General features: G+C 32.2%; 1 protein-coding gene across 6 annotated transcripts in view; it reads right to left on the bottom strand.

Moving 5' to 3' along the window:
• Nucleotides 1–12,780, bottom strand: part of PCNX1 (pecanex homolog 1) — a 132,119-nt gene that overhangs the window by 46,217 nt on the left and 73,122 nt on the right. For 4 of the 6 annotated variants that reach the window (XM_006925413.3, XM_025042085.1, XM_006925414.3 and 1 more), the window contains 5 exons: nucleotides 11,882–12,099; nucleotides 6,559–6,712; nucleotides 4,198–4,230; nucleotides 1,449–1,620; nucleotides 875–985 (listed from right to left, as the gene is read on the bottom strand). In XM_006925413.3, the coding sequence (XP_006925475.1) occupies nucleotides 875–985; nucleotides 1,449–1,620; nucleotides 4,198–4,230; nucleotides 6,559–6,712; nucleotides 11,882–12,099 (688 nt within the window). The remainder of the gene's footprint in view (nucleotides 1–874; nucleotides 986–1,448; nucleotides 1,621–4,197; nucleotides 4,231–6,558; nucleotides 6,713–11,881; nucleotides 12,100–12,780) is intronic. The other 2 variants (XM_015599644.2, XM_006925415.3) reach the window with 1 other exon arrangement.

Below are 12,780 nucleotides of genomic sequence, written 5' to 3'. Positions count from 1 at the left end.
GTCTTAGTTTCTATTTAAAACAAGTCATAATATCAACATTTATTAGTAGAGATAATTTCAATGCACATATTTGGAAGATAAATGAGGACTACAAAAATGATGTATGAAGAGAAATGGACTATAAAGTTACAGTAATTTCTGTCCCTTTCATATTTTTTCTCTAGTTGTACATACATCTTTCAGTAAAATTTTAAATAGTTAAACCAAATAAAAGTATATTTTAACCCCGGTGGCTGCCCATAGGGTTATTTTCAAGTTCTGCAAATCATCATCTAGAGTAACACTGGTCTTATTTTTAAAATGAAATATACATATATTAAGGAAATACATTTCTAAGTATATCACATCATATCCATACATTCTACTCTAGAAACAGAGGTACTTTTAAAAAGGTTATTTAGTAAAATGCTTTTATCAAAAGCATTCTGGTTTTGGTGTTCACACCAAGATAAAACAAAGCACTGAAACTAAATACACAGACATCCCAAATGCATATGCCAGTTCAAAATCCAAATACAATGCCATATATCAGAGCTCAATATATTTGAGTTATATGACCTTTTATAAATATTTTCTAAGTCTATACGGGTTCTATGTAAACTCATTATCACTTTTAGTTTTAGACAATAGCATCGTTACTTCCTACAGATCAACACGATTTTTCCTATATCTTTCACTAAAGGAGCAGACTTGACTGCTTCTTCCTATCTACAAATTTAATTCCTACTAAGTCTTCAATTATTAAGCAAGTGTATTTTTTTTCTAATTCCGATTCTAAAATGAAAATTGAAAAAGCATTTTAATGTTCAGTTTGCTACTTAATGATCTGTAAAAGTAATACTGTAATTTTTAATTTTTATAAGGAAGTACTCACCATTACCACCAAAGATATGAATATCCAATTGTTCACAAAGGTACATTACAAATGTATTCACCTGAGGCAGGAGACCAATGAAAAATACTACTGGGAAACAGAGTGTAAACACTACAGAAGGAAAGAAAAGTAAATTAAAAATAGTATACCTCATCCATCCTTTTATTTTTTTTAAATCATAAAATAAATGATAACAGACCTAAAATTATCATACACCACTCAGTAATTTTTTAAAGATATCTTTTAAAACTATGTCTCTCTACATAACTGCTTGGCTATTAAATAATCTTTTCAACTTTAACAGCTTTTAAAATAATTTCAACCATCTTCACATAACCAAAGCCTGAATCCAAAGGAAACCTTCCATCTGCTTCAAGAACAGAAGAATTGCTATATTTGTTCATCATTAGCTTTTTTTTTCATAATAGTACTATAGTTCTGTTTCTGAGAGGATTACAATAAACAACAAAACAAGCCTATTAAAACTATTTTTACCTATATAATTTACCTACTTATCAGTGAACTGACTGTATAAAAGATAGATAAGAAATGAGATACTTTAAAGATGACTCACCTATAACTAAATCCCTGGCTGATATAAGCACCAGCGGATTGGTGAAAGTTATTCCATATAATTTGAATTTGGTTGTAGTAAGGTTTCTGCTACCATAATCCAAGAGCCAAATAAGACCACAGCATAAACAGAAATAAACTGGTCTACTGTAGGCAATAATACGATTATGACCCTGAAAATGATATTAAAAAAAGAAGTCAGTTTAGTTAATTTTAAGAGTCACAACTAGCTATTGAAATCTTTGATGGCTTTTAGTCTAAGGATTCAAAATGTTTCCATGTGGAAACCCAGTTTCTGGCTGTCACAGAAGGGAATTACAAATTTGGAGAGGAGAAAAAATAGTGAACCCTGTGATAATGGATTGAATTAGAGGTATCAGTATGAACTCGTTTTTTTTTAACATACATATAAATATATATAAGAATAGATGCATGCACGTGTACATAGCGAGACCATGACCAACGCAGGGGTTAAGGACACCCCTTGCACAGTTGAAAATTTGTGTATAACTTTTGATTCCCCCCAAAATAATAGCCTATTGTTCACTAAAGCCATACCAATAACACGAACTGCTGCTTAAAACATATAGTTAGTACTTAAAGAATGATAAGGTAATGTTTAAAGGACAGAGAAGGCAGCTTGAGGGGCACCCAATGGCCGATTCTGACACAATTTGAGCATCAAAATAAATAATGATAGTAACATTATATATAGTCCATTGAATAAAATAAGAATCCATGAATCCACACTCATACAAAAAAATAAATACACAAGGGAAAGTTATTTTTTATAGTAAAAAGTCAACTACAAAATGTAGGGGAAATGATGGAATTACAAAATCACTATTTGGCAACTATCAAATGATAATCTGATTCAGGCAAGAAACATCAAAAGATATTACAAAAAAGTGGGTAGAAGTCAGCAGGGCAACTGGACATACACAATCACAAAGTACATCCCTATGAGATAGTTATTAACTATAAAAGAAAAACAGTAACATTACAGTAGAGTAGTGATTCAAGGGAGTGGGAGGGGATTTTGACCCCAAGGGACATTTGGCAATGTCTGGAGACTTGTTGGTTGTCACAAACTAGTATGGGGGTACTACTGACATCTAGTGGGTAGAGGTTAAAGATAAAGCTAAACATCCTATAATGCACAGGACAGTACCTCCACCCACAACAAAGAACTATCCAGCCCAAAATGTTAGTAATGTAGAGTTTAAAAAATCCTGCAGGCACTACCATTGGCCAAAAGATCAAAGTTAACGTGATCAAAGTTAACGTGATCAGCGAAAGGATAAATCAACATCACATGCTTCCTGATTTGATGCACTGAGAACACATCACTTTCGTAGTATGCCTACTATAAAAACCACGGCCTATATTCAATCAAGAAGAAACTTTAGACAAATTCAAACTGAGGAATGGTCTACAAAACGCCTGGCCTGTACCCATCAAAAATGTCAATATCATGAAAGACAAATACTAAGGAACTGCTCCAGATCAGAGCAGGCCAAAAAAGGCCCAATGCATAATCAGGGATTTTCTATTGCCAATTGAGAACATAGGAAACACCTGAATAAGAACTGTCACTTAGAAAACAGTATTGTATCGACATTAATATCCTGATTTTGATAATTATGTTGAATTAGTGTAAAGAAATGCCTTTGTTTCTAGACAACAAAAACTGAGGTATTTAGAGGTAAAGGGGCATCGTGTCTACGATTCACTCTCGAACAGTTTAGAAGTGTGTGTGTGTGTGTGTGTGTGTGTGTGTGTGTGTGTGTGTGCGTGCATGCATGTGTATGTGTTGTATAGGGAGCCGAAACGGAATAAGCAAATATGGTTGGATGTTTGCACAGGGATCTGGGTGAATGGCATCAGGAATTTTTTGTACGATCCTTGCAACTTTTCCCTAAGTCTGAAATTATGTCAGAATAAAAAGTTAAAACCAGTACTTCTATATATCATTACATTTCAAAAGCATTTTTACAAAATAATAATCAGCTGAAAGAAAATCATACACCTCTTTGTTTTGTTTTGCTCATCTACTCTCATTAGTAAGTATCTCAGTGGATGGGAAAAATGACTATGTTCAAGAAAGAAGCTATCATCATAAACTGCTCTTGGAGTATGACTTTAAACTACTTTAAAGAGAATGCCCTTTGGTCTTTCTAGTAAATAAACATTCTTGGCTGAGGTCTAAAACTGAATCATGCTTCATAATAAATATTGTTAGGCAGCTAACACTTTTGTCTAAAGTCACAAAGTAAATAACAAGGTTTTTAATCTCCTTAGTGTCCACAGGTCTAAACACCAGATCAATATATGACTTCTTTATTCTTGCTCCTAATAATTACTTAAGCAAAATTATGTGGCTTTTCCTACTTCAAAATTCTATTTTTCAATACTTAGTCATGATTTATTCTTCGAAATTTATTAAATGCAAGTTATCAAATAGCCATGAATTTATATGAACCATGTCTACCTAATCAATAACCTCCTCCTCCTGAAACAGGCTGTCAAAAAATGAATTACTATACTCATTTTCAACCAAGATTTAGAATTCACAATTATAATCCCATTTTACTTCACACTAATAAATCACCTATATTTCTAGTAGTGTGTCAAAACTAAGATGAGAAAATAATAACATAAATCTTAATTCAATCTGACATATGACCCAAAAAAAAGGTTTTAATAAATGTTAAGGAATAATGAGTTACAGTCATATTAGAGTGACTTACATGTCTGGGAGAAGAAGAATCTGGTTGAACACTCTAAAAATGAAGCAGAAAGATAGATTATACTACTGAAGTCCTGGTAATTTTACGAACAACTTTCAAAATGCCTGAAATAATTTCAAGTAAATATTCCACAGCAAAAGAAGGACCTACATTAATTTTTTGAAACATCAATAAAAGAAAAAACATCAGCTCCAGATATTGGTGTCACTCTGATATTAGAAACCTCTCAAATCTTTCCTCTTATCATGGTTATTAATAATTTGCATCTAACTTAATGTTTCTGAAATAGTATATGGTAGACAGATCTATCTTAACTGCTTAGCTCATTACTACTTATAAATATCTTAAACTAGAATGCTTTCTTAGGCATCATCACCCCATTCAGGAAATGCACAAAATATGGGTTAGCTTATAAGAGGAATTCTAGTTCTGCCCACAAATTCCAAGCTTACTAAACAATTCAACAGTATTTGTATTAAATGCATTATCTTCATTTTCACATCAAATTCATCAATTAAGCTATATCTCTATAAGAAATTTTATCAGCTTTTCATAAAAATGTACAAAAGGTATTATATGCAGCTACTTCCCAAATTGTGACTTTTCTCCCAAGATCATTTCTAATACCGTACCAAACAATTTCACTAGGATGGTCTATCACCATCCTACAGTTCTTGACTGGAACAAGCTTACTGAGTTTGGCATGTGGGCCTGGCTTCTGAATAAGAGACCAGGTAATCTTTAAATTCTTTCAATTCCAACATCTATCCTCTAAAAGTATCTGTTCCAGCCGTTCTTATTTGTTTACAACATTACTATTCCTTTAGTCAACTAACTGTAAAAATCTCAGTCATATTTTACCTTTTCTATAACTAACCAAAAGCAGTGGACAAAATTAATGGGACAAGGAACACTGGAATCAGGGAATGAATTTAAATGGTTTAAGGCAATAACGGAATGGACTGAGGTGGTTGAAATGGAAAATAAGAACAAAGGCCAGAAATTTTAACAGAGGATCACCACAAAGACACTTGGAACAAGAAGGGGCTTTAAGATTTTGAGTCAGGATAGTACTGTGAAAAGCAAAGCAACCAGGAAAGAAAAATACTTTTCAGCTGATGATGATGGGCTATTTTTAAAATGTGCCAACTGCCTATTAAGATATATAGGACTAAAGCTTGCAAGAAAGGTGAAGACTTTGAGATATACATCTGGACATAAGTCATATACCAGGGCAATAATTAAAGTAAAAAAGGATGACTTCACTAGCAAGAAACTGCAAACTGAAAAGAGGGCCAAATAAAACCCTAGAGAATTCTCGTAAATTAAAACTTAAAAAGATATAGCTTAACTTAATTGATGATTTTGATGTCAAAAGAACAAAGAGGCATCAACAAAGAAAAATTAAGTTACCTGAAAATAAAATAAGTATCAGGGTAATATAAAGTCACAGAACAACAATGAAGACAATATAAAAATGCAAGATAGTATTCATAGGTGTTAAGTGATGTAGCACTCCCAGATAATGAAGACTAAGAAAAGGACATAGATTTGGCAATTTGAGACTATGAGCAACCACAAAGACTGCAATTTCAATACTGCAATGAGGAAAAAGGTATGGATAGGTCTTGAAAAAAATGAAGCAGTTGAAATAGGTGGTATAGTCCAGATGTCTTAACTATAGACACCTGGACACCTAGTGGTGTAAAAAGAACTAAACAAATAGTTTTCAGGATAGGAGAAGGTTCTTCATATTAGCATATATGAGGCAAATAACCAATATAAGCAAGGGTATTTACTGGTTAAGAAAGAAAAGAATGGAAAAAGTCCACACTGACAGTCCATACTGATTTTGCATGGAAGGTGGAAAATTTGGTATTTGATTCTTCCATTTTTGGAAAGCTTAAAATTGTAAACATTTGATATTTTAGAGCTACTATGAAAACGAGAGCAAAGGGACACCAATCTTCTGCTTTTAATATCCCAAAGGAACATATGTACCAGTTTTGACATTACTTATCTACCAATAATGGACTTTAATAAATGTCACCTATAGAACAGTAAAAATATAGAAGTGGGAGAGTGAATGTTGACAAATTAAAAAGAAATGAACTTCAAAAATGCAAATTCTTATTTTTAACAAATGCCCAAATATATTTTAATGCAAAAAATAGCTTTAAGGAAGCTTCAGTTACATATTTTTCAAAGTTTATATGTCACTTTTATTCCCTACCCAATCTAATGTAAACATTCAAGGAAAATAAATCAAAAATTTACTATAATTCAATGAATAATAAGAAAACTTATGCTCTTTAACACAAATATTATTCCATAGTCTGAAAAGAAGAGCAATACTGGTACCTTAAGTAGTGAGTATTGACAGCTGGCTATAACCAGGCAGAACTGGAAGACCCAGATATCTCTGAAGAAGCCTTGTATGAGAAGAATAGATCCCAAAAATGCCACAATAATAGCCAAGATGACAGCTAACACATTTTCCAGGATCTCACGATTTCTGTAGACAAAAATCATTATGAGTAAGTATATCATCAATATAAGAAATTAATCAGAGTTGAAATAAGAGAAGGCATCAATATGAAGTTTCTATTATACTTGCTGAAATGCTTTTCTGATACTACATTTGCATAAAATTATGGATCACAGTGAAAAAGAAACTCATTTATGTGGAAAATTAAGACAAATTCCTATGTGCAAATAAAGCATGCTAGAGTGGATTGTAGTTTTAATTTTAATATATAATGTAGTTTTAATATCTACTTAAAAATTTTTACTCTTTTTAACATCTGCTTTTCTATCTGTCAAGTTTGTTGCAAAATAACTAATCAACTTGGATGGTAAAGAAGTTAGAGAAACGAGTTTGAAAAACAAAATCTCAAAACAGTTTCTAGAAAATTAAATTTAAAACTGTCATTATTTTATATAATAAAGTTTGTGACCAAATTTTGATACCAGTTTCATTTTCCCCACCTCAAAATCATGTGAAATAATCTGAAAAGTAATTAACTAGAATCATTTACATACAGGTTCTCCCCTATGTTGAGAATGAAGGCAGTGATAGACTGTCAATACTATACCAAAGTTGATGAGACAAGTATGTATTTTATTAAACAGACACCGTAAAAGAAATAATATGATGCCCAAGATATTAAACATAATAATGAAGATAATTTTTATGTCACACCAAAAACTATGAACCGATCTCACTACTTCTTGAGGAAAATAAATCGAAACATTAAAAGCATTCAGAAAATGTTAAATATGAAAGTCTTTTTTAAAGAATATATGCTGACATGGGAACATGCCCAGCATATTTGCCATACAAAGAAAGGTCACAAAACCATGTGCACAGGAAGATGTAAATGCTGTTATTTAAAAAACTTTCAGATATAGGTTAAGTTAAAAAAGACAATATATCAAAATGATACTACTAATAAAGTATTTCTCTGGGTGAAAGGATTATGGATATATAAAATCTTTCTATATATTTAAGTTTTTTATAATGAATGAAGAATTACTCTTAAAATCACAAAAATGTTTTTTAACTTGCTGTCAATGACATTTATAATCATCGGCTGCACTAAAACTAAAATTCGCAAACATGTCTGTACTATTTCATTTGTTAGTTCTACCAGATTAAAACAAGTTCAGTAGTATTTTAAAAACAATGAACACTGGTATTTTCACTGATCTCACATGGCAGTTGTGGAATTCCAAACTCGTCAAACCCAATGACCCTCATCGACCCCGCTACACCGCATACTGTCTGTATTGCTAGACACTGAACACGTGCTCTCCTTCGGCTTCTCTTAGTTTTTAATTTTGATAAATACAACTTATCAATTTGTTCTTTTACTAATCTAATTTTTGGTGTTACATGTAAGACATTTTGCCTAACCCAAGGTCACAAATATTTTCTCCTAGAAGTTTTTCTACAAGTTTTATTGTTTTAGATTCTACATTTAGGCCTATGGTTCATTTTGAATTAATTCTTGCAATATGGTGCAAGGTGAAGATATAAGCCTTTTTTTTTTTTCATATGGAAATCCAGTTGAAAAAGCCATCCTTTCACCATTTACTGATTTGAAATACTATTTCGATGCCATAGAGGCTTAGTTTTCTTTATGCGAAGGTTTTTAAACTATAATTTTCATTTGTTTAATCGATATAGGATCATTAAGGTAACATATTCCTTTCAGAATGAACTTTGATAATTTATAACTTTCAATAAATTTTCCACTGTCAAATTTATTGGCATGTAGTAGCTGTGCTTAATACTCTATAATCCATGTAATACCTGTAGAATCTATAGTGAAATCCTATCTCATACTCCAGATTTTGGATAGCTAAATCTTTTTTCTTTTTTTTTTTGTCCTGATCAGTCTGCCTAAAGTTTATCAATTTAATTGATCTTCTCAAAGATCAAGCTTTTAGTTTTTTTCTTTATTTTTCTGTTTACTCACTGATTTCTGCTTTGTTCTTTACTACTTTCTTCTGCTTTCTTGGACTTAACTGCTTTTTCTAGTGGAAGGGGAATCACTCATTTTTCTTCTTCGTACTATAATTTCTCCTGAGCACGTACCTGTTAGTGGCATTCCCCAAATTCTGATATGCTGTTTTCATTTTCATTCTGTTCAAAACACTTCCTAATTTCCCTCTTGATTTCTTCTTTGGTCCATTAGTTTAGAAAAATTATTTAGTGTCCAAATATTTAGGTATTTTCCAGGGTTCTTTTTGTTATTAACATAATTAATTCCACTATGGTCAGAGAACACACTATGTATGACTGGAATCTTTTTAAATTTGACCCATGTATTATGGCCCAGAATATGTCTGTCTTGGTAAATGTTCCATGTGTACTTAAAAGAATGTGTATTCTGTTATGACTGTAGTGCTCCATAAATGTTTGATTGATAGTATTGTTCAAGTCTACTATATATATCCTTGCTGATCTTCCATACACTTCTATCAATTGTTGAGAGAAGTATGTTAAAGTCAACTATAATTGTGAACTTGTCTATTTTTCCTATTTCTATCAGTTTTTACTTTATGTATTTCGAAGCACTGTTTTAAGTTTAGAAACATTTAGAGTCAATAAATCCTATGGATTAATTGACCCCTTATCATTATGAAATGACTCTATCTTTCTTTGGTATATTCTTTGCTCTGAAATCTAATTTGTCTGACATTAATGCAGCCACTCCAGCTTTCCTTTTATTATGTGCAGACATGCTATCTCTTTTTCAATGTTTTTACTTTTAACCTATTTATGTCTTTAAAGTGCATTTCTTGTAGGCAGCAGAGTTGACTTGCTTTTTTCTCCAATCTGACAATTTCTGACTTTTTCTGTCATCTATCATTTATTTTCTACCAATCTGTTCTTGATCTCTTTTTTCTTTTTCTGCCTTTAGAGTAATAATTTTTATAAATCCATTTTAGCTCTTTTTTACTTACCAGCTATTCTTTTGTCATTTTGTTATTTTATTTTTACAGTATACATTTTGGTATACCATTTCACATTTAGTATTAGAAACAGTAGTATAATTTTGTATCCCCCTTCCCAATCTTTATGCTGTTATTCTCATGAATTTTACACATTATAAACCACAACATATATTGTTATTATTTTTGTTTAAACATCCAATCATCTCTTAAAGTGATTAAACTTGTAAGAAAAAACATATTTTTTCATGTAGTTACCTAGCATTTCCAATGATCTTTGTTCCTTTGGGGTGGTCCATATTTTCATTTGGTATTATTTTCCTTCTGCCTGAAAAACATCCTTTAACATATTCTGTAGTGTAGGTCTGCTTGCAAAGAATTCTTTCAATTTTTCCTAGTCTGAAAATGTCTTTGTTTTGCCTTGGTTATTAAAATATTATTTTGCTGGGTATAGAATCCTAGGTTGTTTTTTTTTTTTCTATATTTCAACAATGTTGTTCCATTGTCTTCTCACTTGCATTCTTACCAACAACAAATTTCATGTCTTCTTTATCCTTGTTCCTCTAACAACCACTTTTTCTCCCTTGCAGTTTTTAAGAATTTTATCACTAGTTTGAACAATTATGGGCCTTGGTGTAGTTTTCTTCATGTTTCTTGTGCTTGGGGTTCACTGAGATTCTTGAATATGGATATTTCTAGTTTTCATCAAATTTGCAAGGTTCTCCACCATTATTCCCTCAAAATTTTTTCTGTCTTCTCTTTTTGAAGTTGTCATACAAGTTACTTTCATTTTGTTTATATGTTCTTTTCATTGGGGGATGGGAGTGAAAGGGTAATTTTTAAAAATGTTTTTCGTTTTAGGTAGTTTCTATTGCTCTCAAGTTCACCAATATTTTCTTTTGTAATGTCTAATCCACCAATAATCCCATACACTGTATTTTTCACCTCAGACATTTTAGTTTTCATATCTATAAGTTTAATTTGGGTCTTTTTTCATATATTCCATGTCTCTACTTAACTTTTTTAACATATAGAGTGCAGTTATAAGTTTTAAAGTCTTCAACTACTAATTCTATTATCTGTAACGGTTACAGTTTGGTTCCAATTGATTCATTATTTTCCTAATTATACATAATGTTTTATCCCTTCTTTGCATGCTTGGTAATCTTTGAATGCCAGACATAGCGAACCTTAATTTACTGGGTACTAAGAATTTCTAGATTTCTATAAATCTTTAAAACAGTTTGATCCTTTCAGGTCTCACTTTTATGACTTGTTAGGTAGGGTTGCAGCAGTGCTCATGCTAGGGCTAATTATTCCCTATTTGTAAGGCAAGACTTTCCTGAGTATGCTACACGATGCAACATGAAATACGAATTATGAGTTTCTTCCATCTGGCTGGTGAGAACAGTCACTATTTCTGGACCTGTGTGAGTACCAGGCACTATTCCTCTATTTCTTTCATATGGTTCTTTCCCAGACTTCAAGTAGTTTTTCACATATATTCACTCATCAGTACTCTGCTGAATATTCGAGGAGAACCAGAGATTCTCTCTGAGCAGAAATCCTTTCTGGGATATTCTGTACTATGAACTCTTAGCTCCATCTCCAACTCAGGAAGTCTGCTAAGCTCTAATTTAGTACCTTGTGTCACAGCCTGGGAATTCTCTTAAGGCAGTAAGCTGGGGCGATTGTAGGGCTCACATAATTTGTTCTCCATTTCTCAGGAATCACTGTTCTTTGTTGTCTTACCTCCAATATCAAGAAAACCACTGTTTCAGGTAGGAGGATAAATCCAATCTTTGTTACTCCATGTAGACTGGAAGCAGCATTTGATCACCAAGTTTATAAAAGACTACTATTATTTACTACTGAGATTATTACTAAGAAATAAACAGAAGTTTCCCCTTATACCTTTTATATTTAGTCATATTACTTATAACCTTATAAGCATTAACACTTCATTTTCTCTGACTTTTAAGTACAGTTGCATGATTCTTACTGATGATAAAAAGGATAAACATATTAAAATTGCCACAAACGTTTTTAATGAATTCAAGAGTGTCAATTTTGGGGAACCTTATTAACTTCATCTCAAAAGAACCAAAATAGAAAACATTATCCAACATGGTAACCAAGTAAAAACCTCTATAGGTTATTAAGGACATTTCAATTTAAAAATAAAACCTACATACACCTTTAATTAATCACACTATATTCTCACCTATCAAAAAGGGCCAAAAGTGTGAGTCTGTCAAAGTTAATGCCGATCCATAGCTGAGGCAGGATCCAAAAGCGATAATAATGTTTAACCTTTTGGGCAGCTTCTTCTGTTGGACCATAAGTAGCTGCCAGGTCTGGGCTTAAATCAATGTCTTGTTGCTCCAACAAATCTGTATCGATGGTCAATAGTCTGTTCAATCGAATCTGTGGAAGAGAGAGCTAAAAGAAAGTCAGCATTGTAAGGCTTAAAATATCTAATCGAGTCATGATTCAAGGGCTTACAGATTCAACTGCCTTACAGATTATCTACGCCTCCTTAATTCTCTACACGCATCCACTCCTTGTGGATATTTTAAGACCATTAAAACTACAGAAGGTTACGATAGGAAGTAAATTAAAAATAAAGTGAATTAACCAGTGGGCCTTTTGGGAAGATTTTAATAGGAAAATAGTTTGAAATCCATAAGTATTTGAAAGTTTATGACTGTTTAGCTAGTAAATCCATTAAGATCACTCATAGTGAATCATTGATGGCTTCTCTTCTCCCTGTCACATTTATGGTCTTGTCTCATTCAGCTATGAACTTCATTACTGTGTTAAATCTAAGCTCCTCTGCACTGGATTCAAAGTCTTCAACTCTCATTTCTTCCTAGTCTCTTATTACTGTTTCTGCTCTTTCCAAATCCCTCCTACCCCACCACTCTGCCTTCTCTTTTTTTGGCAGGCTGCTCATCTGATGCTAGACAGGAAATTACCACATTACATTTCTTTTAGCTTTAACTCATCCATTCATCGGTTTTTCCTTCTTCTGAAAGAATCAAGTTTACTATATCAAGCACAGCACCAGCCAGCATTTTCATTTAAAGGCTCCCACACATTTAACAGTAGAAAACAATAATC

This window comes from Pteropus alecto, unplaced genomic scaffold, assembly GCF_000325575.1.
Source record: "Pteropus alecto unplaced genomic scaffold, ASM32557v1 scaffold8, whole genome shotgun sequence".
NCBI classification, from domain to species: Eukaryota; Metazoa; Chordata; class Mammalia; order Chiroptera; family Pteropodidae; genus Pteropus; species Pteropus alecto.
This window is presented reverse-complemented; position numbering and strand designations above follow the sequence as displayed.